The sequence below is a fragment of the Puntigrus tetrazona genome, chromosome 24, assembly GCF_018831695.1.
Source record: "Puntigrus tetrazona isolate hp1 chromosome 24, ASM1883169v1, whole genome shotgun sequence".
Taxonomy (NCBI): Eukaryota; Metazoa; Chordata; class Actinopteri; order Cypriniformes; family Cyprinidae; genus Puntigrus; species Puntigrus tetrazona.
This window is the reverse complement of record NC_056722.1, coordinates 18,374,630-18,397,517: the sequence shown is the minus strand read 5'-3', so window position 1 is coordinate 18,397,517 and position 22,888 is coordinate 18,374,630. Positions and strand designations below refer to the sequence as shown.

Genomic DNA, 22,888 nt, shown 5'->3' with positions numbered 1-22,888 from the left:
AGGGCTGCATTGCTGCCTTGCTGAAATTGCTCTCTCTCTCTTTCTCTCCGTCTCTCTCTCTCTCTCTCTCGCTCTGGCGCTCTGCACACAGGACCGAGTCTGCTCTCTCAGAGCTCACTGCAGCTCAGCTCGAACCCAGAGGGCTCCCTCCAGTACTCCGCCAGCTACCATAGTAACCAGACCCTGGCCCTGAGCGACTGCTTGTCCGCACCACAATCTCAGCAGCCTCAGCCCCCTCCTCGCTCCAGCGGGCAGCCCGGAGGAGCCGTGCACAGCTACAACCAGGTGAGAGCAGCTTTTTTCCTCTTTTTCTCCGAGTCTCGTTCTACAGCCATCCCTCACTTTTGCATTTTCACCGAGACGACTCGTGATCAGAGACGTTCGCGTTGTTGTCATTTTTTTTTTTTTTTGAAGACTGGCACAAAACAATTTCCCAGGCTCCAGCTGGGATCATGTTTCAAGCTGCTGCCTAAAAAGTGATTTCGAGACCCGATTAAAGCAATTAACTGCGAGGCCGATGCATTTGTTAGCAGATGCCAGCGGTACTGCATTGCATCGAGCGGCGAGCGTGTGCACGACAAACTTTGTCATTATCCTGGGAGTTAAATTGCACCCTGTTGATGAGACTGTAATTACAGCAAACCCTGCAGGGGTGGTTTCTCCCAACTTTCCTTTCTTTTAAACGAGTCTCGCGCACCTGCAACGAGCTACGAACGTCGCGCTAAAAAGGTACGGTTTCTGTTCAGACCGCAAATATTTAATTTCCTCCGTGTTCGCTAATTAACTGACTGTTTAACGCATGCAAATGGCGAGGAAGAAGAGCCTGAGCGGTTGGTCACGATAAAGCTGACATTGGCACATCCTCTCTCTCTCTCACTCGCTCGCTCACCCTCCCTTTTGCTCTCTTCCCTCTCTCATCCTTTGACACTTTTAATGAACACATAGGCCCTCTGTCTTTTAATGAAAGATGTCCAGCATCCTCGGCCTTCCGGACTTGTTTCTGAGAGAGCCGAGGGGGGCCTTTTCTTTGAAAACGTTCTCAATTTTAAATGAATGCAGCTTCTCTGACTTACAAGTGTGCTTTCTTCATAGTGAAAGCAGAAACTGCATTGTGTTTCTTTCTTTCCTGTGTTTGCACGGACTGTCGGCTCCGTTCTGTGGAGGGTAATCTGAAGAGGGCTTGTCTGCTCTAGGATGGGTTTATATAACACAACGCATCAGTTAGGTGCTTTTATGTAGATATTTTTAACACCGTAAACCTCTTGTTCCCTAAATAATTCATCTGCATCAGGAACCAGTAGCAGTCTCTTCAAGTAGGTGTTCCTCTGCTCTCTATGCCGGGATGTGGTTCCCCCTCTGAGCTAGAGAGAGAGTGAGAGATGGAGAGATAAAGCATTTGGCAGAGGAATGATGGTATAATTGCATTACACCTTGGTATAACATGATATCAAGCTATTAAACGCCTTTTTTAAATCTTCACAATCCTATCTTGAGAGGTGTTTTTTTTCTTCTGCAGAGGATTCTTCCATCTCTACCATCTCATTCATTAAAGTCTTATCAGGAGAAGCTGCACAATCCTGAAAATAAAGATTAAAGTTACAACCGAAAGGCTTTTCGCAGACTGAGAACATATTCTCTAGTTCTTGATAGTAGGCCATCTTCAAACAGGGCTTCAGGATGGGTAGAATCAATATGCTTCTCTAAAGACTCTACTGCAAGAATGAGGTGATTAAGATTTGGCCATGTTGGTCAAAACGCTGTCCCATGTGACGCTTTGGTGATGGGATGGGCTGCATGCCGCCTGCGAGAAAAAATGTGCATTTTAATGGCCACATTTGTATGATAAGACATGTCAGCAGGACAAAGAACATCTTATTATGTATTGATTTATTTATTTATTTATTGGCATAAAAAGTCAGTAAGCAGCAATAGGGGATCGTTTGTTTAATTCATAGACCTACCTGCCAAAATGATAATCACAAAAAAGATTTTTAGAATAAATTCAGGTGCTGAAAATTGCAGCACTTTGTTCTTTTCAACTTAATGACAAAAGTGGCCCGATTTTTCTGAATTCAGCCTATAGCCAGCACAACAACTCCATCCAGAAATTGGAAGAGGTGGAAGTGTTTTTGTTGTTGTTGTTTATGTTTATAGGCAAACAGAGCCGGGTTTAGCTTTAAATGTCATATAATTTTCCAGCACAATAATTCTCTCCATCTTTAAGACTTGTACCTCGTATTTATTAAACTTTCCAGACTATTTAAATATTATTACCTGATATCAATTGCAGTGAAGGAGGAAAAACACAGCTAAGCCCTTTCCCCCCCCCACTGTAAATCGCACTGACTGCCAGTTTAAAAATAACCTAATTTATTCTGAATAAGAATAATCAGGTTTCATGCTTTCTGTAAATGAGAAACAGTGGAACCAATGTTTCATTGTAATCACCCACAATCGTCATGGTGATTATGAGGAATCTAAAGGAAGAAATGTTTATTCACACGCCAAAGCGTCTTTCTAAATGACTGGCACTGCGCCAGCGGTAATTTGCCTGGGTTTATCTGCATACGCCTGCCCTTCTGAATTACAGGCGATGCAACATTCATTGGCATAAGGGGTGGTGATCCCGTGAGGAAACGTGACATATGGCCGTGCATGTATATGCAATAACTTCCGTTTACAGGCTTTTTTTATGTGTTCAGGATACATGCTTCATCTGTTACTTTCAAGAGAATTATTGTGATTTTAAGGCTTTCTGAAGAATTTATGCCCTTGTCTCATACATTACCATCTGAATAATAAGTAAACCACCTTGAAAGGATAGTTCCTTTACTCACCCACGTGTCTTCCTAAACCTCCGACTGACTTTGCAGAAAACAAAAGATATTTTAAAGAATGTTTTTGTCTATAATTGTCGTATTATGAAAGAAAAAAATCCAAAATATTATTACAATTTAAAATAACAGTTTTGTATATTAATACATGAAAAATGTATTTTCCTAGGATGTCAAACCTGAATATTTAGCAGCCATAACTCTAGTCTTCAGAAATCGCCCTAATATGCTGATTTGCTGCTCAAGAAATTTTTCTGATTATTATCAATCATAAATATTATTAGCATTATTGAAACCATCTATGGTAATGAATGTTTTTGTGCAAACCATAATATATTTATTTATTCTGGATTCTACCCCAAATTAATTAATCTTGATTATCCGCTTTTTATTTTGTTACCAAAATGAAACATTATATTTGTATATGTACTGTGTATATTTATTATGTATATATAAATACACAACGATACAGTATATATTTTGATCATATTTATATATTCATATTCTTATATTTTATAATATATTTAATATATAAACATAACATATTTTTCTTAAATATATTGCATTTATATATACATATATGCACTGATATTTTTATGTAATATATTATATCGTGTTAGATGTAACAGTAATCTGTCTCTGCCCGCAGGTGACATCTAACCGCGCAGCCCAGCTTGCGGCGGGCGACTCTTGTCAGAGCCATGGCGGTGCCCTGCTGTCCGATTCCCAGCATCCCTCTGCAGTGTCCGGCCCGGGACTGTATTACTCCAGCTCTACTCTGCCTGCCCAGCGCGTCAGCTCGCCCCTAAACTCAATGCAGTCCACGGCGGCCAGCGGATCCCCAGCGAAACTGCAGCGTCTGGGTTCGGCCTCCGACACACCCGGATACGCCACCACCCAGCGCCTGCCCTCCTCGTCCTCCTCGGCCTCCCCCAAGCCTTCCCCAGGCAGGCTTGCCAAATCCTACAGCAGCAGCTCACCGATCAATGCGGTGGGCATCGGAGGATCGCCCGGGACTCACGCTTCAGGCTCCCCTCACCGGTTGGCGTCTCCGCCCAGTAACGCGTCGCCTATCTATCAGCAGCTGCAGACCGCGGGAGTGTCGTCTTACGCTACGCTTTCACCCACCAAAAGACTGGTGCACTCGTCTGAGCAGTACAAGATATCCCACGATCTCTACGCCACCGCCACTCTACAGAGACCAGGCAGCCTTGCTGGTGAGTAACAACTCTTGACCTGCCTTTGACTCGCCAACTGGGATTTAACAAACATTGTGTGGGTGTTTCTGTGGGGACGTCTCTTGAAGCGTGAAATACTTTCAGACGCCCAAGAAAACAGTACTAGTCCTGTAATCTGCGAGTGTATTTTCTTTGAAACGCTCAACTATAATCTCATTTCCAACGGCAGCAGCAAACAATACAAGTTTGAAACATGTATAATTGATTTTGATCAGCTTCGAAGTGAAGAAGCATTGGCACTGACAGCGATTTGATGCGACCGGAAGCCATTCGTTTTCAGTTAGAGCTGAATTGAGGCAGCATGAGCGACTATGCAACAAAATTGAGTTTAAAAGTGTGGTGATGCAATCCAGCAAGTACCAGTGAGAATATGATCCTGGGTATGATGCATTTGGATGCTGCAGTCGAGTGGGAATGACTAGCAAGCAACAGAAAAGTGACTTGTTGATCGTTATCCGTTTAATCACTGTCACTGTGAACAAAACTGAAATAAGTTGTTGAAGTATTAATATGACTAAAACGAGTCTAAATGACTAAAATTATATTTATATACGTTTATATTATATTTTTATATCATTTATAAATTGAGAAGATATATAATAGCTATTTAAAAATATTATATTATATGCATAATATTAAAATAATAACTAAAATAAATATTAATAATGCTGATAGATAACTCTGCGTTTTGAAATCTAAATCTAAATCTAGCTACAGTTAGGTTATTTTGACTATACTGTAAACACTGTGGTTGCCAGTATAATTTTGTAGAAAATACAGCAAAAGTATAAACACTTTTACAGCCAAAACTTTATGCTATATAAAACTGTAATTTAAAAACAGTAAAGTTTGAATGTATACCAGTAAATTCAACAATACACAGTGCACCGTTTTAATCCGATCAAAGCTCATCACAATGTATAGAACATATAGAAGGTGCGCAGAGTCATTCATGCCAACACAAAACACCAACATGGTAACACTTAATGCAGTATACATTCATGGAACTATAACTGATCACAGAAACCATTAAAGAACATGATCATTTAAGCAAAATACTTTCAAATTTAGAGCGTCACGCAGGGAATTCTGGGAATATCATTTTACAGTTTTGACTGTAAATTATACATTGATTTGTTCTATTTACTTCTAAAAACAATCAACAGCATTTTACTGTAAAATTACATTAAGTGTCTGGTTAGATGTTTTACAATTCTTCCTTGTATATACGTTACTGTAACATTTTTATAGGATTTTACAATTAAAAATTACACTTATTGAAGTGAATGTTCTAATGAGTTCTAATCAGTGAATCATTCATATTCATTCAACATATTTGTTCAACAACATTTATTTATTTCGAAAGACAATTTAATGTCTTTATGATCAATTATTAATTCATAAATATGATTTTCTCAAAAAAAAAAAAAGTACTTGACTCTGTCCTATATCATATTATACAGTGATGCAGAATTGCAGAAAGAATCAAGGGAATGTCTGTTAAAAAAAACAGATTCATTAACACATTAACAGTTGATTGAAAGGCGTTGATTTGACTTGGTTTGGATTTTAATTGGCAGATCAAATATACACACACACACACGTGTATATATATGTATATATTGAATTCTTAGCTCGATTGCTTCTAACATTGAGAGAAAACTTACAAGCAGACATCAAAGTCCGAACATCAGTGACTTCTCTGTTATCAGAAATAGATAAATACCCATGGGACCTGGGTAAATAAACACAACTCTTAAAGCAGACAGACAAATCTGATACTTGTATTAGTTTTCACATAGAAAGCACCTAGGGAACCACATTTGTTTCCTATGCATGCTTTCTTTGCTGATCCCTACATTCAGCCCCTTAAGTCTAGAGACTTCAGCTCTTCCTTTGAAGGAACATAGCACTTTGATATGAAGACTCTTTCTCGCTCCACAGTTAGACATCAAAGAGGTGCTGTAACAATTCATTTATTCAGTCATATACCATACGTGGCTGAGATTGTAATTAGCGGTGCTATTTTTGCATTTAACATGTTACTTTTTTGGTAATTCTTGTAGAAAATGATCTCAATCAGTCTTAGGTCAATGATGATAGTCTTTGATTAAAAAAAAAACACACACACACCACCTCATGCTGATGCTTTTAAAAAGAAATGCTTTTAAAGTCATTCATGTTTTTTTTTTTTTTTTTTTTAATAGCTTCATTAATTGCTTTAGTCTGTTAGTTTTCAATTTCTGTTTATCACAGTACACAACAATCTGCTTTTATTAATTGATAGCATCCAATTTCATACTTCTAAAGGCATTTGCATTTATTATTTGTGAAGAGGCACCAATTATAAAATGTATCTAAGAAAATATGTTTTCTATTTTATTATATTTCACAATTTAATTTATTCCTGTGATTTTTCAGGATTATTACTTCGGTCTCCAGTGTCACATGATCCTTCAGAAATCTAATTTGTTGGTTTATTGCTCAACATATTGGATCGTTTGATGAATAAAAAATTAAAAAGCATTTATAGGAATTAAACATAACTTGTAACATCAAGGATATTAACAATTAGGTTCTAGTTAACTAAAACTGAAACTAAAACTTAAACCAAAAAAATAAATATATTAAATACAAATTCTTGATTTAAAATAAAATGAATTTGAATAATTTCCTTTAAAGTGTTATCTGACCCCATAGCTTAAAAAAAAACATATTGTTCAGAATTACATTTAATTACTTTAGAAATGTTTATTAGCATAAATTTAAAAGAATTACTATGTTTACGCCAAACTGCATCTTAAATGGCATGCAGTAATTCACAGGAAAAAGTTTTTTTAGAATAATAAAATGGAAGATTATCTGTGTACCTTTTGCAAGAAAATACCATTTCGCTGTTTCTTCTTGCGGTTTCTTTGTATGTTTTTGTGCAAAATTTACTAGTAATTTTGAAGTAAATCGTACGCAATTTTTAGCAGCGTTTAGAGATGTTTTGTGCAATAAAGCCAGAAAACACAGATTCATTCAGAGCGGGAGGCTTGTTATCTAAATCACCCGCTTAACGGGCTGATTGTGGACCGGTGTAAGGTATTGTTGATTACAGCCCTATATTACCTGCCACATTGTCAGCCCTTTATCAAACCCACAGAGGGAAACAGTGGCACAATGGAAACAGCGGACCAGTGCCAAACTATCGCTCAGCCCGTGCTGAGCCATCACCGGCTCTCCCACTTGTCTCTTTGATTAAAGTCTGGCATCCCGTGGCCGTACACCTCCACCAGTATCTGTACAGTGGTAGCAGCCTAGTCCACTCTCCAGAGCACTGACCGGAAGATGATTAGATTTGAAGGCAATTACGTAGTATAGACGGGAGTCTTTGTTTTTGCAAGGCTTCCCTGATTTCTGGAGGGTATTTGATGCGTTGGCGAGCCTGTCGTTCATGATGTAGTATTCGGAGGGATTGTCGGTGAGGGGCTGATGATGTGTGTCATTACAGCCTGAGGCCGTGAGAGAGACAATAGCAGAGTTTTACTCTTACTAAGGCCCGAGAAAGATGGACTTTAGCGCTTGTCTTACTTCTGCGAAAGCAAAACTCTGTGCACTTGTAGGGTAAATCAGGGTAAACAGTACAGAAACACAGTGTGTTTTGAGGAAAAACAGTATTTTCTGCTCTAACTTGAGTGGTTAAAATGACTCTTGAATAAGCTTATCACTTCACATGAGCATCCGCGTAAAAGCAATATGATAATACAAACCTATCTAAAGCAAATCTATTTGCAGTGCTCGAAAATTGTTGCCTTTTTGAAAGTAAAGACTCTGTACTTTGCTATTATGTTGTTACTTTACTCCTGTTTTAATCTAGAGAAGCGGTTGCTTTCAAGCTTAGTAGAAGATAAGCCTATTACAGTAGATTTTTGTGAATTGTGTATGACAAAAGTAAAATAAGCCACTTGAGGCCACTTCAAGTGTTACGAGAAAGTCTTTCTTCAATTTTTGTTTAGTTGTTAGCTATAAATATTCATTAAACATTTTTGTGTGAATTATATTAATGTCAGTTGTATTTTTATTATAGGTTGTGTTTAATATATCTGTTACTATGCTCAGTTTCTTTTCATTTGTTTTGAAAGGACAGTAATGCAAATTATTATAAAATTATTTTTATTATTAAAAATATATTACATCATAATGTTATATAATCTGCTGTACATATGCATACAAGAAATGCATTCTTGAAATATATTTGCAAAAACAATGCGACAGGTAGTGTAGCCTATGTATGATGAGTTTCAGTTCATTTTTGTGATATGCTTAACTTTTTCACAGAAAAGACACTCTTGCAGAATGCAATATCCTGTCTGTTTTCTTTATTTTATAAAAGCATGTTCTGTTTTCATTGTAAGTGTACACAAAAGTATAAAGGTTATACAGTGATGCATTATTAAGACGATAAGTGATTAAAGTTTATTCTTTTGTGCTCCTATAATTTACATAATAAATATTAGTTTAGCATATGTTACATCGCAAATGTATTTGGATTTGTGCTGAATGAGAGAGGTAGGATACACAAGCACAAAGCTCCTTTTCGCAAACAGTTGAGGGCGCGAGTCTTTAAAGTATACTCCTTTGTCAATTAGAATATATTCAGTAAATATTTTTTTAAATATATACTGTATGTGAGTTATATATACACAGTACATATAAACACAGTAGACATGCATATATTATGTAAAGAAAAACGTTTTTCATTTTACAGCACACACACACACACACAAACACACAATGTCTTTGCTGAATAAAAAAAATTAACTTTTGACAAAACAAAATCTGATTTTAATGAAATTGAGAAAATGTTACAATAATAAAACGTCTTGAGTAAAAAAAAACAGTTACAAAGCTATTATTGATGTTGTAAAATAATGCATTAATTACCATTTATTCATGATCAAATTAATAGATTATATATCTATCATATTTCTTTATAAATGTGTTATTATCAACAGGTCCAATGCAGAAGTGAGAATAATTTGGTTCAAAATGCATTGTCACCCTTTAAATGATGTGCGGCCATCTCCAGGAGTAAAACTGCTTCCATCCAATCAGATTGTAGAGCAGAAACTGTCGATGAGAGATTAATTGACGGTTTTAGTCTGAGCGCTAAACTAGGTAGTACATTAGATCCAAATGTCCATCTATCATCCTCACCCTTTAATGACAGCAAACAGAGAACACGATGCACAGCCAATGTTCAGATGCCTGAAGCGCTATTAACACTTCGCCTGTGATTAGACGCTGAAGAGGTGCTTCAGAGCGCTTGTCTAAGTTGTTCCAAATGTGTACCAGATGTACAAACCTATTTATTCAGCCAGCTGTATCAAAGGCTCGTGGATTTCTCTTTTAGATGTAATGTTTCATCATTAGGTGGGTAGGGAGCGCGAGGGCAGATCGAACTGATGTTTAAGATACGGGAACGCTTTTGCTAGTTTGTATAGGCGTCCGTGCGGGAGCCCCTGACCTGTCAGTCCAAATCCTCCACCTGGACAAAGAGTTTAGCCACGAAATTGCCTTTGAAAAGCTGTGATTCTCCTGCAGTGAGACGTGCTGCTTTTCTCCTATCACAGACGCTTGTAATCACTCGGACCTGTTGGCAACATCTGAGACGAGGTGTCTCTATCTGTTGCCCTCTCAGTTTCTGTCTGTTCTTACATGTCTCTTCTTGTTCTCCTGCTTGTCTGTCAGTCTTTCTATCTGCCCGGTCAGCCATCTGTCCATCTCTCAGGCTGCCCATGTCTCTCAGCGAAGAGACCAGCATATGTTGCGCTTTGGATGCTGCTGTTCCCACTAGGATTTTTCACTAGCTTAACCAGCAAGACTTCTGTTTTCAATCAGCTCCTCTAGAACGAATGGCGCAAATAAGCTGGTCTACCAGGCAGAGCAGCAACAAACCAGCAGAGAATTTGGTTGGGGAGTCGTTTTTGGCTAGTCATTGTTCCGTCTTGTTTTCACACATTTGTAATGTCAAGGACCTCTGAATGTGAACGCATACTGTCCCAAAAAATATTAAGTTTAAAATATGAATGTTCATTTTCAAAATTAAATAATTGGCTTTTAAATGGCCACAGTGCTAAAATTATAATTGTTCAAATGTAATTTGGAGAATGTTACCTGGAGATCCCCTGTCTGAAATATAAAGGCAGCTTTTTTTCACATGAAAAAGGCTCATTTATACTTTGACAAAAAATATATAAATAAAACAAAATTAGAAAAAATACAGACATGTTGTTTTTTTAAGTTAGATAATGGCCCAATTTTAATTTGAATAAAAATTGTGGCATTACTAAAATATATTTTTATATTATATATATATAATTTAAATATGAATGCTACACACACACACACACACACACACACACACACACACACACACACACACACACACACACACACATATATATATATATATATATATATATATATATATATATATATATATATATATATATATATCTAACATATTTGAACTATATATAAGAGGAATATTTTGTATTATCCTAAGATATAATCAGTAGTATGTGTGTGTATTACAAAAAGTGAATTATAAACCAAAACATTTTGAATATTAATATATTATAATGTTTATTATTATCATTTATTTATTATTTAATTATTTATTTACTGCTCACACATATTGAGACAGACAGACAAGCAGATTAAAAAAAAAGATTTTTTCTAAGATGCTTTTTACTCTTTCCTGCATTTTTCCACAGACCCCCAAGTAGCCCCTTGCAGCCCCCTTGGGGTCCCCAGACACCAGTTTAAAAATATCTGGCTTTCCCATCAAATGTTGGTGTTATCTACACAAGTTGTCTTATTCTCTGAATCTCGTGTCATTCATCTTTCCTACCTGCTCAGAAAAAAATATAGCTTCTCAGATGATAAAGCAGAGAGAGAGAGAGAGAGATAGAGGTTTCAGGAAATGTGGATGTATCCCGATGGATCTCCTCCAGCGCTAAGAAAATCAGGTTAGGAAAGAGGGGCGTTTGTCTGCCGGACACTGATAAGGTGATTACACACAATACCCTGTATATCTACAGCTTCTTATTTTCTGAACATTGTACAATTATGTCCTGTGAAGCAACAGAGCACCAGAGCAGATCAGACATTGCAGTAGTTCGAAGATTAACATGCGTGTGCGTGTTCGGTTCCAGCGGCCTTGAGGAAGCGGCTCTGTTCTGCTGATTGTTTGTGTTGCTGTTTAGAGTAGTACATCCCTGTCATTCTGTGAAAACCAATGAGACGAGCTGCCAAGATATAGAGAAAGCTCCAGTCCTAAAGATTGTGTGTCTGTGCGTGTGGGTGTATGGCATCCCTGTAGGCCGGCGCAAAGCTGGGATATAAAGTGTGTGGATCAATGCGAGTATGTGAGTGAATGTTGAGTTAGCATTTGCCTTCCTCCTGTGTCTAAGGTTCATAAACATCATCTTAAAGCTCTCCCTGCTGGGTCCATACAATCATATATCAATATATTGTGAGATTGTTATTGTCACTGTATTGCAATAATACTTGAATACAAAAGTATTGTGATTAGTTGTTTGACATATATATATACACACACACACATACATGTTATTATATAGATATATATCAATATTGTTATATAAATATTATTATATGTGATATATAAAACTCTGATATTTATATATAATATATATATATATTAGTATATAACTCTGGAGTCCCTGTAGACTTATGTAGATATATAAACATAGTGTTGATGACTATGGAGATGTGACTTAACACTGAGTAGCATTTGTCTTTCTTAAACGTTGGCTTTATTCTCTCCTTGAGGTACACTCTAGATCAGAAAGGAATGCCTTGGACATGTCGTGATTGACAGATGTAGTGTGATAGCCAACAGCTTATGTGCATCATGAGATCAGCATCATGTAATTTTGTGTCCCTTTCAGGATCTCGAGGTTCGTACAGCAGTCAGCACGCTCACCTGGGCCCCGAACTGAGGCCCCTGCAGTCCCCCGAGCACCACATCGATCCCATATATGAAGACAGAGTCTACCAGAAAGTCCCGATGAGAAGCCTGAGCCAGAGCCAGGGAGAAGCGCTCCCTCCGGGCCACACTGGAACCTACCGGAATAACACGGGTAAAGTTTAGCCACACTCTCTCTGTGTGTGTGAGCGCTGAAGTGTGTTAATCCCCAAGTTACCAACCTCCAGGATTTCTGCTAGAGAGCCAAATCCTTAGAGAGCATTTATCCAAATCGGACACGCTTCTTGCTCACAGCCGAGTGGTGACCTCATTAGAATTAATCGGAGTTAGAGCACATCGCACAAATGTGTTTGTGTGTGTGTGTGTGTGTGTGTGTGTGTGTGTGTGTTTTAACTTAAAGGGCTTTACTTGCCTTGCCATATCACAATAAAACACCTCAGCAGTCTTTTTCAATTAGCACATTGTTCATCTTATCTTGATTTTGGGTCAGGTATAGTGTGTTAATCTCATCAGTCTCGCTAGTTTTGTTGGAGATATTTTTAGTCTCTTACGTCTCGGTGAGAAAGTGTAGTAGTGTGAATTCAGCTCAGGAGCGTGAGATTGATGACTCGATTATAAAGACTGCGGCAGTACAGTCACGATATTGATATTGATATTCTTGTGTGATATTCTTTTATATATAGTTCATCAGTACTTTAGATCCTTCAATTGATATTCAGTCATTCATTCATTCATTCATTCATATTTTTGTAAATAGTCGCATTGCCATATTAAATTAATGTTTTATTATATAAAAAAGTATACTATAAAGACTATATACTGTAGTATTTTATTTGTTTAGCTTAAAATATAAATATTACTTTTTTAATCATTAATCAAATGGCATATGGAGTTTTCAATTTATTAATTAAATTGTAATATATATATATATATATATATATATATATATATATATATATATATATATATATATATATATATATATATATATAATAATAACATTTTAATTAATTCAGCAATCTATTTTACAATGTTTCAAACTGCTTATTACAAGCTACAAGTGATTATTTTTTAAATGATAATTTCTTAATTATTTCTCATTTCTTACGATATAAATAAAAATGTTTTTGTGTATGAATACCTGACATGGCACTCATCAGTGCTGAGAAACAGGCACTGCAAGTTGAAGTTTTTAAGTAATGCAGCTTTTTAGTAGGAAAATTGCTCTATTGATTGGATTGCAATTGTAGCATCGATATACTTTTGGATTTGCTTGATTTCAGAGGGTGTGAAGTGATGTGGAGCTGAAAATCAACACTGTAGAATGGCAGCGATCCAATCAGCATCAGGAATTGAGTGTATGTGTGAGTGTGAAGGGAACGCGGTGTGAGCGTGGAAGGATGCAGCGCGACAGGGTCTCATGGCAGCCCTGGAGCAGAAATGTTACAGTGCGACTCTCACCTGGCTTAGTTGTGCAGATAAAATCTATACGGTCTGTTTTAATTGGGGTCTGCGGTGGTAATTTCCTGCGCTTGCTGCAGTCTCGCAGTGACCTTTGAGAAGTGGAGCTTATAATGTACCTCAGGGACTTTATTCCTTTTCAAAATTGTTGCCTCTGCCTAATGGTACGGCAGCATCAGCAGACTGTTGGAAATTATGCTCTGTCTCTTCTGGCTTCCTCGGCTCTGAGCTCTCACATATCACAGTTCTTTTATTTTCTCCCCCTCAAGATGTTACTGTGCTTTGAAAGGAAAATTGAGAACATTGGCTTGCTTAGATAAACAAAACAGAAAAAAGGCCGGTTCTGTCTCTTATTTCCTTTGAATAGAGCTAAAATACAATTAAACAGGTAAATGAAGCAATTAAATCCGTGTCATTGCAGTGGTTTTCTGTCTGTAGCTAAAGGTCGACTGAAGCTAAAGTGCCCGTCTGCTACATGATGCCAACTAAAGCTATTTACACTCTTAAGGAACTGAATTTAAGACATTATATAATCCTGCCTGAGCACTTCTATTAAAAATTCTGATTCATAATGTATAAGTTTCCAGCTTTGAGTTGTGTGGCGCTTGCGATACTCATTACTGCTGTATTATTTTCATTATAGTGGGTTACTAATTAAGCTCTATATTCTTCGGCAAAAGACCTCGGTTGTACTGTGAAATGTGGCTCAGTGCGTAACCATTTTCACACGTGGAAAAGGCTCAGAAATGGCTGTATGCTAGTTAAAATATTAATTTATGAGCACTATGTAAAACATCTACTAAAACAGCTTTTCAGAACAGGTTTGATCTGGCCAGGGCTGTTTGTTAGTTTAGCCACCTCTGAACTGTATTTTGTCTTATCTACATTGAATGTGTCGATGTTATAATTAGTTCAGAAAAAGTTCAGAACTTAGTGTCTATTAAAGACATGAGTGACCTTGTTTTGATTGATAATTGATAAATTCATGATTTACCATTCATAATAATAATGAAATTACATTTTTAAAATGACGAGGATATTAATAATTAAGTGTATGTTTGGTATGTACATGGTCAAAGACATTCAAAAGAAATCCACAAAAATTTAACAATAAAGTAAAAATATGTAAGTAAAGTGTCTACTTTTAAGGTTTGAAATAGGTTTTTGGGGAATAAAATTTGGAATCACAATTTGGTAGGAATAATGTTACATTGTCAGTCAGTGTAACACAATATCTACATAAAAAACATGCTTATTCTGACTGACTCTGTATATATTAAAATATTAAGTAAGTTTGTAAGTCTTATTCCTAAATTACATTGAACAAAATTATAAACGCAACACTTTTGTTTTTGCCCCTATTTTTCATGAGCTGAACTCAAAGATCTAAGACTTTTACACAAATGTACACAAAAACATTCAAATATTCTCTCAAATATTGTTCACAAATCTGTCAAAATCTGTGTTAGTGAGCACTTCTCCTTTGCCGAGGTAATCCATCCACCTCACAGGTGTAACGTATCAAGATGCGGATTAGACAGCATTATTATTAAACAGGTGTGCCTTAGGCTGGCCGAAATAAAAGCCCACTTTAAAACTTGCAGTTTTATCACACAGCACAATGCCACCGATGTTATTGAGGGAGCTTGCATTCGGCACGCTGAATGCAGGAATGTCCACCAGAGTTGTTTCCAATTAACTGAATGTTCATTTCTCTACCATAAGCCGTCTCCAAAGGCGTTTCAGAGAATTTAGCAGTACATTCAACCTGCCTCACAACCGCAGATCACGTGTAACCACACCAGACCAGGGCCTCCACATCCAGCATCTTCACCTCCGACCCGGGCAGCTGCTGCAACAATTAAAAATTGCTTAACCAAAGAATTTCTGCACAAACTGTCAGAAACCGTCTCAAGAAAGCTCATTGGCATGCTTATCGTCCTCATTAGGGTTTCGACCTGACTTGAGTGGGCAAATGCTCACTTTCGATGGGGTCTGGCACTATGGAGAGGTGTTTTCTTCACGGATGAATGGTTTTCACTGTACAGGGCCGATGGCAGATAGCGTGTATGGCGTTGTGTGTGTAAGTGTTTTATGCTGATGCCATTGTTGTGAATCGAGTGACCCATGGTGGCGGTGGAGCTATGGGATGGATAGGTGTATGTTATGGACAGTGAATACAGGTGTGTTTTATTGATGGCATTCTGTCTAATCAGCATCTTGATATGTCACACTTGTGACGGGGGTGGATTGTCCCGGCAAAGGAGAAGTGTTCACTAACATAGATGTAGACAGATTTGTAAACAATATTTGAGAGAAATAGGTCTTTTGTGTACGTAGAAAAGGTCTAGATTTTTGAGTTCAGCTCAAGAAAAATGGGGGCAAAAACAAAAGTGTTGACTCTCAGTACATGATTTAATTTTTTTTTTTTTTTTTTACGTAAAATAACAGTTTAAAAGTTGTAGATATTGGTATTGATTGACTGATTGACTGCAATTAAATTTCCATGAAAAAAGCATATTTTCATGATTGTGACTGGTCTTCATGAAACATAAGTATAATGTCATTGCTGGTAGTTATTTTTTTATTTCAGTGGTAGATTTAAAAATAAAAACTAAAAAGTTAGAAAAATCCATAAACTGAGAGCACATCTAAGGCTGAAGTTAGCTACAAAATTCAATTCAAGTGACTTCTATACAGTAAGTAAAAGGAAGAAGTGGAAAAGAGGGTATGAAAGCACCCTGCAGGAGCTGTAGAAATATTTATGAATATAAAATCCTGTTGGCTGCTTTCTGTCTCCCCTTTTCTCCTATTGCACAGTTGGCAAATGATCAAATCAAGTCAGTCAAAATTGGCGCAGTGCAGTCGCACCCCTGATAATAAACAGCCATTTTCCAGCCAGAAGATTTCAGCTGAGGCCTGAGGTGTCTGAAACTCCACGATAGCATTCAGACTGACATTGAGACGCCTGACAAAGTCTCACAATGCCTAACAGAGTCTCCGGAACAAAGTAGGGGTTTTATGTGATCAAGGTCGGCTCCACGATATAGCACCTGAAACTGAGACATAGTTTTATGAAAAGTCGCTAATGAGGATCTATGCGATCTTGAGTTTGATGTCACATCATCGCTCACTCTGCTTGAGTGCGTTGACCTCACTATTCTCGCTGTTCTCTTCCTCCCAGTTACGTTGCTTCCCCTCTCTAAGTGGCTCATTAGACCCGCAGATGAAGTACAGGTCTAATGATGACATTAGAAGCCATCACAGATACGCTGCTAACATGTAGCAGCTTTGTTTTTCTTATTACAGCTCTGTCACTCAGTGCAGGAGATAAAGAGAAAGATTTACGGTCTTATTTTCTAGGGACAGATGACATTGTTTGAAAGACCGTCCTGTCTGGGATACCCAGGTGGAAATGACTGGAGCAATCAGGGCAGTTCAGGGCCAATACCATCACGAGCAGATTAGACAGACGGAGAGAGCTTGACCGCTAGGTAGTTTTCTCCTATGAAATGTTTTTATGTCTTACAGTTTTGGGGGAAGAAGTCACTGCGGCTGTTCTGTCTCTTGGTGCAGTGCCTCTCATGAAGCCTTCTGTGCATGCAAGGAAAGCACTGGCTCATTTCAACAAAATGCCATAAAAGCCCATTTGAGTTGTCATATTTTATATTTATGAAAGAAAAGGAGAGAAAGCATTAGAATGTTCTCAGAAAGGGAGGAGCATGCTAAAAGGCTTTTATGGGTGAATCTTACAAAAACTGACAGGAACACACACTAACAAGTCATTTCACAAAATAATCAAATATTTTATTTATATATATATATATATATATATTTTTATAGACGTTTCATTAACATGCTAATTTGATGCTTACGATTTTAGTTATTAGCAATGTTTATAATAGTAAGGCACAATATGTAATTACTTAATGTTTTCGTAAAAAGGAAAATCTATGACTTGACAGACTTAGTTTTATATTCATGATGCAATCTGGGAAAAACCACTGGATGTTCTCTGTAAATTCGAAAAATTCTACAACACTAAATTTCACTTAGTATAGAAAAATAGCAATTTATTGCAGCAAGCAGAAAAGACTGTGTATCTATCTATCATAAATGTAAAATATTTATACATCTAGAAATTGTACTGCCTTTTGATGATGTTTGTTTGTTTGTTTGTTTATTTATTTATTTATTTATTTAAAAAGCTTGTATTGCTCTGAGATAATTATTGAAATAAATGAGAGCTAGACATGAGTTTTAAATGAAATGGCCGGATACTACAATAATGAGAATTTTTGGTTAGAAATATGCTTAATTCAGAGTACATAAAACATAATTTTGTATTTTTTGTGTTCGAGATTTGATATGATCCGGGCAGCTTTAGCAAGACTTACCAAAATCGTTATCTATACATAAGCTCAACATTATGACAGTATCACATTTTATTAGTTTGGCCCATTATGGATTCCCTGTAATGCTGATTCCTTTCAAGTGCGTTATTCATCACAAGTTTGCCTATCCGAGAATCAAATATGATCTTGCACAAAGCTCCAGATAATGTGAATGTGATTAAGCTCCTCATGGCCTTTCATTGTACTGCAGCACTATTGCAGGATCTCTCGTTCATTTCCAGCTCTGAAATTCAAACTTCATGAAGTTAATTAGGCTTTGTGTAAGAGCGACTGGAAGAGCTGCGTCTGCTGCTAAGAATGTGCTGAAAAGACTAATTTTGGAAGCGAGCGAAGGAATTAACCCGAGCTTGAGGGAAGTGCTCTATCAAATGCTGATGGAGCTTTCCTACTCGCATCCCTCCGTAACTGACCATGCTTTATCACAGAACGGGAGACGGGCTACAAAAACACTATACGTTTGGCAGAATTTTATCATAAGAGATGACTAACGTGACAAAGTGGGGCTATTTTTGCATTAAACTATTAAGACTGTTTCTTGCATCTGCGTCATATGGAGAAAAATGGGCCATAATACCCCCGATGAGAGCTGCTGGATGTTCTCTGAAAAAAAAAAAAAAAAAGAGAGGAAGGAACCTTGATTTTATATCAGTTGTTACGCAAACCTCGGTTCGAGAGTCTAAAGCAATGCTTGAAGCTGAAGTGGAAAAGGAAAGAAGAGCATTTCAGCGGTTGTGAAGTGCAGTTTGAAGCAAAGAGTGGAATGTGCTCTTTGGATATTGAAGCTCTTTTTCCGTTCACCGGGGGCATATATGTCGCTTACCGCCGTACGACTCGCAAAATTGCTATAAAGTCAGTCCGTTCATCGAGCACCATTAAAAATCATCTTTATCAAGCCATGAAAATATGGCCCGTTCCCAGAATTCTGCCCCCGTCGACCGCGTTGTTCTGAGCCGCCTTCACATTTGTAATACCTGTGCTTTATATAAAGTGTAACAATGTGTTTTTGCTGAGCTTTCAGGGTGTATTAATTGCTCACGATACTCACATACAGTATATAATTTGTGGAGATCAGCAGTAAATTCCCTATTGAGAGGCTCAGTTTAACTCGTATCTGAATATAGCAGCCTGTTCCAGTTGTTATATAAGATGAAGCACCTAAAATATATCTACTTTGACTTTTCTTCTGAGATTTTCTTTTCCCTTACAAGATGCGCAAGAGCAAATGGAGGTGCTCGTGAGGTTTTTCTGTACAGCATATCATTTGAATTTGTAAACATACAGAGCATACTTGATTCTGGAGTGCTGGGTTAAATAGGAGTTTCCTTTCTGTTATATTTCTAGGTATGTCGATTTTCATGTTTTGATTTGCAATTGTTTCCAAAAAAGTGTCCAAACGTTCATTAACAGACCAAATAAGGCTAAAATAAATTCAGGTTATTCTTGGAAGCAGCTAGGTGATTAACATTGTACTTTACTTTAACATTTTACTATTATTAAAACTGAACTAAGATTATGCTGTAATATGAAATTTAGACACTAACGTTTTTGTAGAATGCTATATATATATATATATATATATATATATATATATATATATATATATATATATATATATATATATATATTTTTTCTTTAATATGTATTGCATTTTATAAAATAAGAATTGAAATATATAGTATTATTTCAAAACAATAACCCTGAAACCTGAAAAGGGGTAAACTGTCACCTATTAGATTGTGAGATCACTCATACTGTATGCAGTCTGTGTGTGGAGCCTGTAAATCAGTGGAACAGTAACAGTTTGGACCAGTTGTGAGCTCTGTTTAATACCATCCTGTGAATCTGGCCTGTGCTTCTCTCAAGCATGGCTAATGAGCAATTACACGCACACTCACAGACACGCAGACACATAAACACTCTACACAAGATGGATGGCACTCATAACTTACACTGAGGTGCTGGCGGGGAGACACTGAGCCAGCGTCTTGATTCACGTGAAGCATCACCTTGTATCTGTCCCGTAGCCTCGCTCCAAGGATGTGAGGCGTAACACGAATGATATTTACAACCTCAGTGGATCTTGTGCTGTTGTTGAGCCATATGTTAGGGGCTTTAACATATACTAGTGTCTGAGTGACGTGTCGTCTACTGCATGTGTAGTGAGAAGCATTCATGTTCAAATGGAACTGAAGCCTAACAAGCCAACCTCTGCAGAAGATATCATCAGATCAGTTACTGAGGAACATGATGTTGCATGAGTCCAAGCCAGCAACAGAGATGATGATGGGGGAAGCCTCAGCCTCAGACGTCATGCACATGGCAATGGCTAAACATCTGATGCGTATGGCACACAAAAAAAGTTTCACATTCGTCATGGGATGGGCAGGCATTGGCCAGTGAAACCTACAATGGATTCCAGACCTTGAGCCATCAGTCTGAAGTTCTGACTATGTGAAACTAATGATGGGGTTAAAATATGTTTCAGGTAGTGCGTCAAAATATGGTGCAGTTGTGTAACAAAAACACAGCATATCAACGTACTACAAATGTGCCAGGGTTCACTTATTTAACCTGTATTATAGAGCCACTCATTACACATTTCACTTAGATATTGCAGCAAAACATTCAGTAAGGCAAGTTAAAAAATGGTGCTACAGAGGTACGTATTTTTATGAGACCAGGTTAATATGAAGATAAGAAAAAAAAATAAAATAAAATAAAATAAAAAAAAACTATGTTTTTAGAGGCATGCTGACATTTTATTTCATTTCTGTTATGTACACAGCAGCTAATTAAACGGGTAATTTGTATCATAGGTACCGCTTCATGCAATTTAGCACAAGTCCAGGACCAGAGGACCAGAACTATCCTGTTTAAAATGAGAAATAAAGCATAACATCAGGTTGCACTCCTGCTGCTTAGCAGATGCGCATTTGCATCTAAAGCACTCAGACCAACATGAACGTACAATAATTTCATCCAGATAACATGTATGTCTTTATTGGAAAATCTTCTGTACTACTTCTCAAGTATAAACACAATCTCACCGGCATTCTAGGTTGAATTGCTTTCAGAGGGTGATATTTTCCTAATGTCAGCATTTGAAGCTCTCTCTTCAGAGCAAACAGATGGATCCATTCAAGATCGAGTCATTCACATACCCCCAGTGATGCAGGTAGTCCTTTATTGTATTGCACACCTTTTTTTTTCCAGCATAGCAAATGGCAGAGCAGCAAATCATTCCTCTAATATGTTTCTGTTGAGTGGGAGTGACCTTTGGCAGGGTGTAATATCACACAGAGAAAAAAAATTGCTAGGAGAAGCGGTCGAGCTAAAGAAGAAAGGGCAGTTTGTTTATGATCACATTACACTACCAGAGCACTGAATCTATTGATGCCAATGCTAAGGAGATGCTGGATCCTCTGATTCCTATCTCAAAGGTCAGGTAATTTAAAAGAGCAGCCCATTATCAAACCTATAGAATATTCAAAGCCTTACCACAAGAGGAGATTAGAAACATTGGCTGTGTGTGTGTGTGTGTGTGTGTGTGTGTGTGTGTGTGTGTGTGTGTGTGTGTGTGTGTGTGTGTGTGTGTTTGATTCATGAGATGCCAGATAGAAGATTGAAAGAGAGTGTAGAAAGAGAGCGTTTCATATTCAGCCTCAGTGCTGGAAGAACGCACTTTGAAAGACGTTCATAGTAATGTTGAGGTCTTTTGTGGCTTTTTTTCTCACACATTTTTATTATTAGTTTTTTTAATTGTGGTAAAATAATGAGCTTTATAAATACAGAATGAGGTATGAAATGCTGTTGTCATGACAATCAGCGCATGTTTCGTATGTTTGTGTCTTTGTGGCAAATTAAAACATCATCCTATTCACATTTTCTTTGTTTAAACCGCATACCACTTCAGATGGGGTTTCTGTAATGCCTTTGCAGTTTAAAAATCATATACTATATATAGCTAAAGAGCTTTCACTATAGAAACTATAGGACAACTATTTAGCTACAATTTATTTGACTAGTTTATCTGCTTTTTGTGTTTGTGGCAGTGCTATAAAGGAAATTATTTTAGTATTTTTTAATGTCTTAAAATTTTTTGATTGATTCGTTTAAAGGGCTCATAAACCGAAAAATCTCAAATCTGTTGAATGGTCATTGCACTATAAAAACGTCATGTACATTTCAGAACTCAAACCTTTTTAGTTTATATTGATCAATGCCGGCCTCTACCTGATAAGCCTCGCCCACCGATTTAAATATGTAGTATGTAAATAACAAAAGCACTATGCAGAAACCAAACCGTTTTATTTCTTTTTGAGGGGGCATAAACTTTATTATTAGTGAAGTTTCAGACTGTCAACTTTTTTTTTTCGCTTACAAACAAGCACAATTGGAAGGAGGGTTTCCAAAAGATCGAAACTAAAAGACAATGCTATGCTGACTATACTGAATCCAACAGTAATGTTGCCCTTCGCAGGTATGAGTAACTGCTTTTATCAAGTGCTTACTATTGTTTTGTCTGTTAAACAGTTTGTTTGATATGTGCTAAGCATACGAGATTTTAACCTAAATCCAGCAGCATCCATCTTACCACTGATAGCCAATCATATCACTTCTGTGTCTGCGATCCCCAAGCGTATTCATCCCATGTCATGCAGTAAGCACACTGACAACTTCCACACTTCACACAAACACTTGCACAAACGCTAAAATGTGTGTTCTTACATTCCGTCTTAATTGTATGGGCTGCAAAAGGTACTCGAGCAAGAGGCAGGTGTTTTTGACTGTTTGCAGTTTCTCACTGTTTTCTTTTAACATTCGTACCATGTGCACTGCATGCAAAGATCCTGATTCTCATTAAAAACTATTGTATAAATACAGAATTTCAAAAAAGTGTATATGCATTGTGCTGCATACCGTACCATCAGGCTGTTA

The 22,888-nt window shown here is 37.2% G+C and overlaps 1 protein-coding gene across 3 annotated transcripts in view; it reads left to right on the top strand.

Moving 5' to 3' along the window:
• Nucleotides 1–22,888, top strand: part of ctnnd2a (catenin (cadherin-associated protein), delta 2a) — a 245,003-nt gene that overhangs the window by 118,273 nt on the left and 103,842 nt on the right. For all 3 annotated transcript variants that reach the window (XM_043227004.1, XM_043227002.1, XM_043227005.1), the window contains 3 exons: nucleotides 92–285; nucleotides 3,484–4,051; nucleotides 12,037–12,228. In XM_043227004.1, the coding sequence (XP_043082939.1) occupies nucleotides 92–285; nucleotides 3,484–4,051; nucleotides 12,037–12,228 (954 nt within the window). The remainder of the gene's footprint in view (nucleotides 1–91; nucleotides 286–3,483; nucleotides 4,052–12,036; nucleotides 12,229–22,888) is intronic.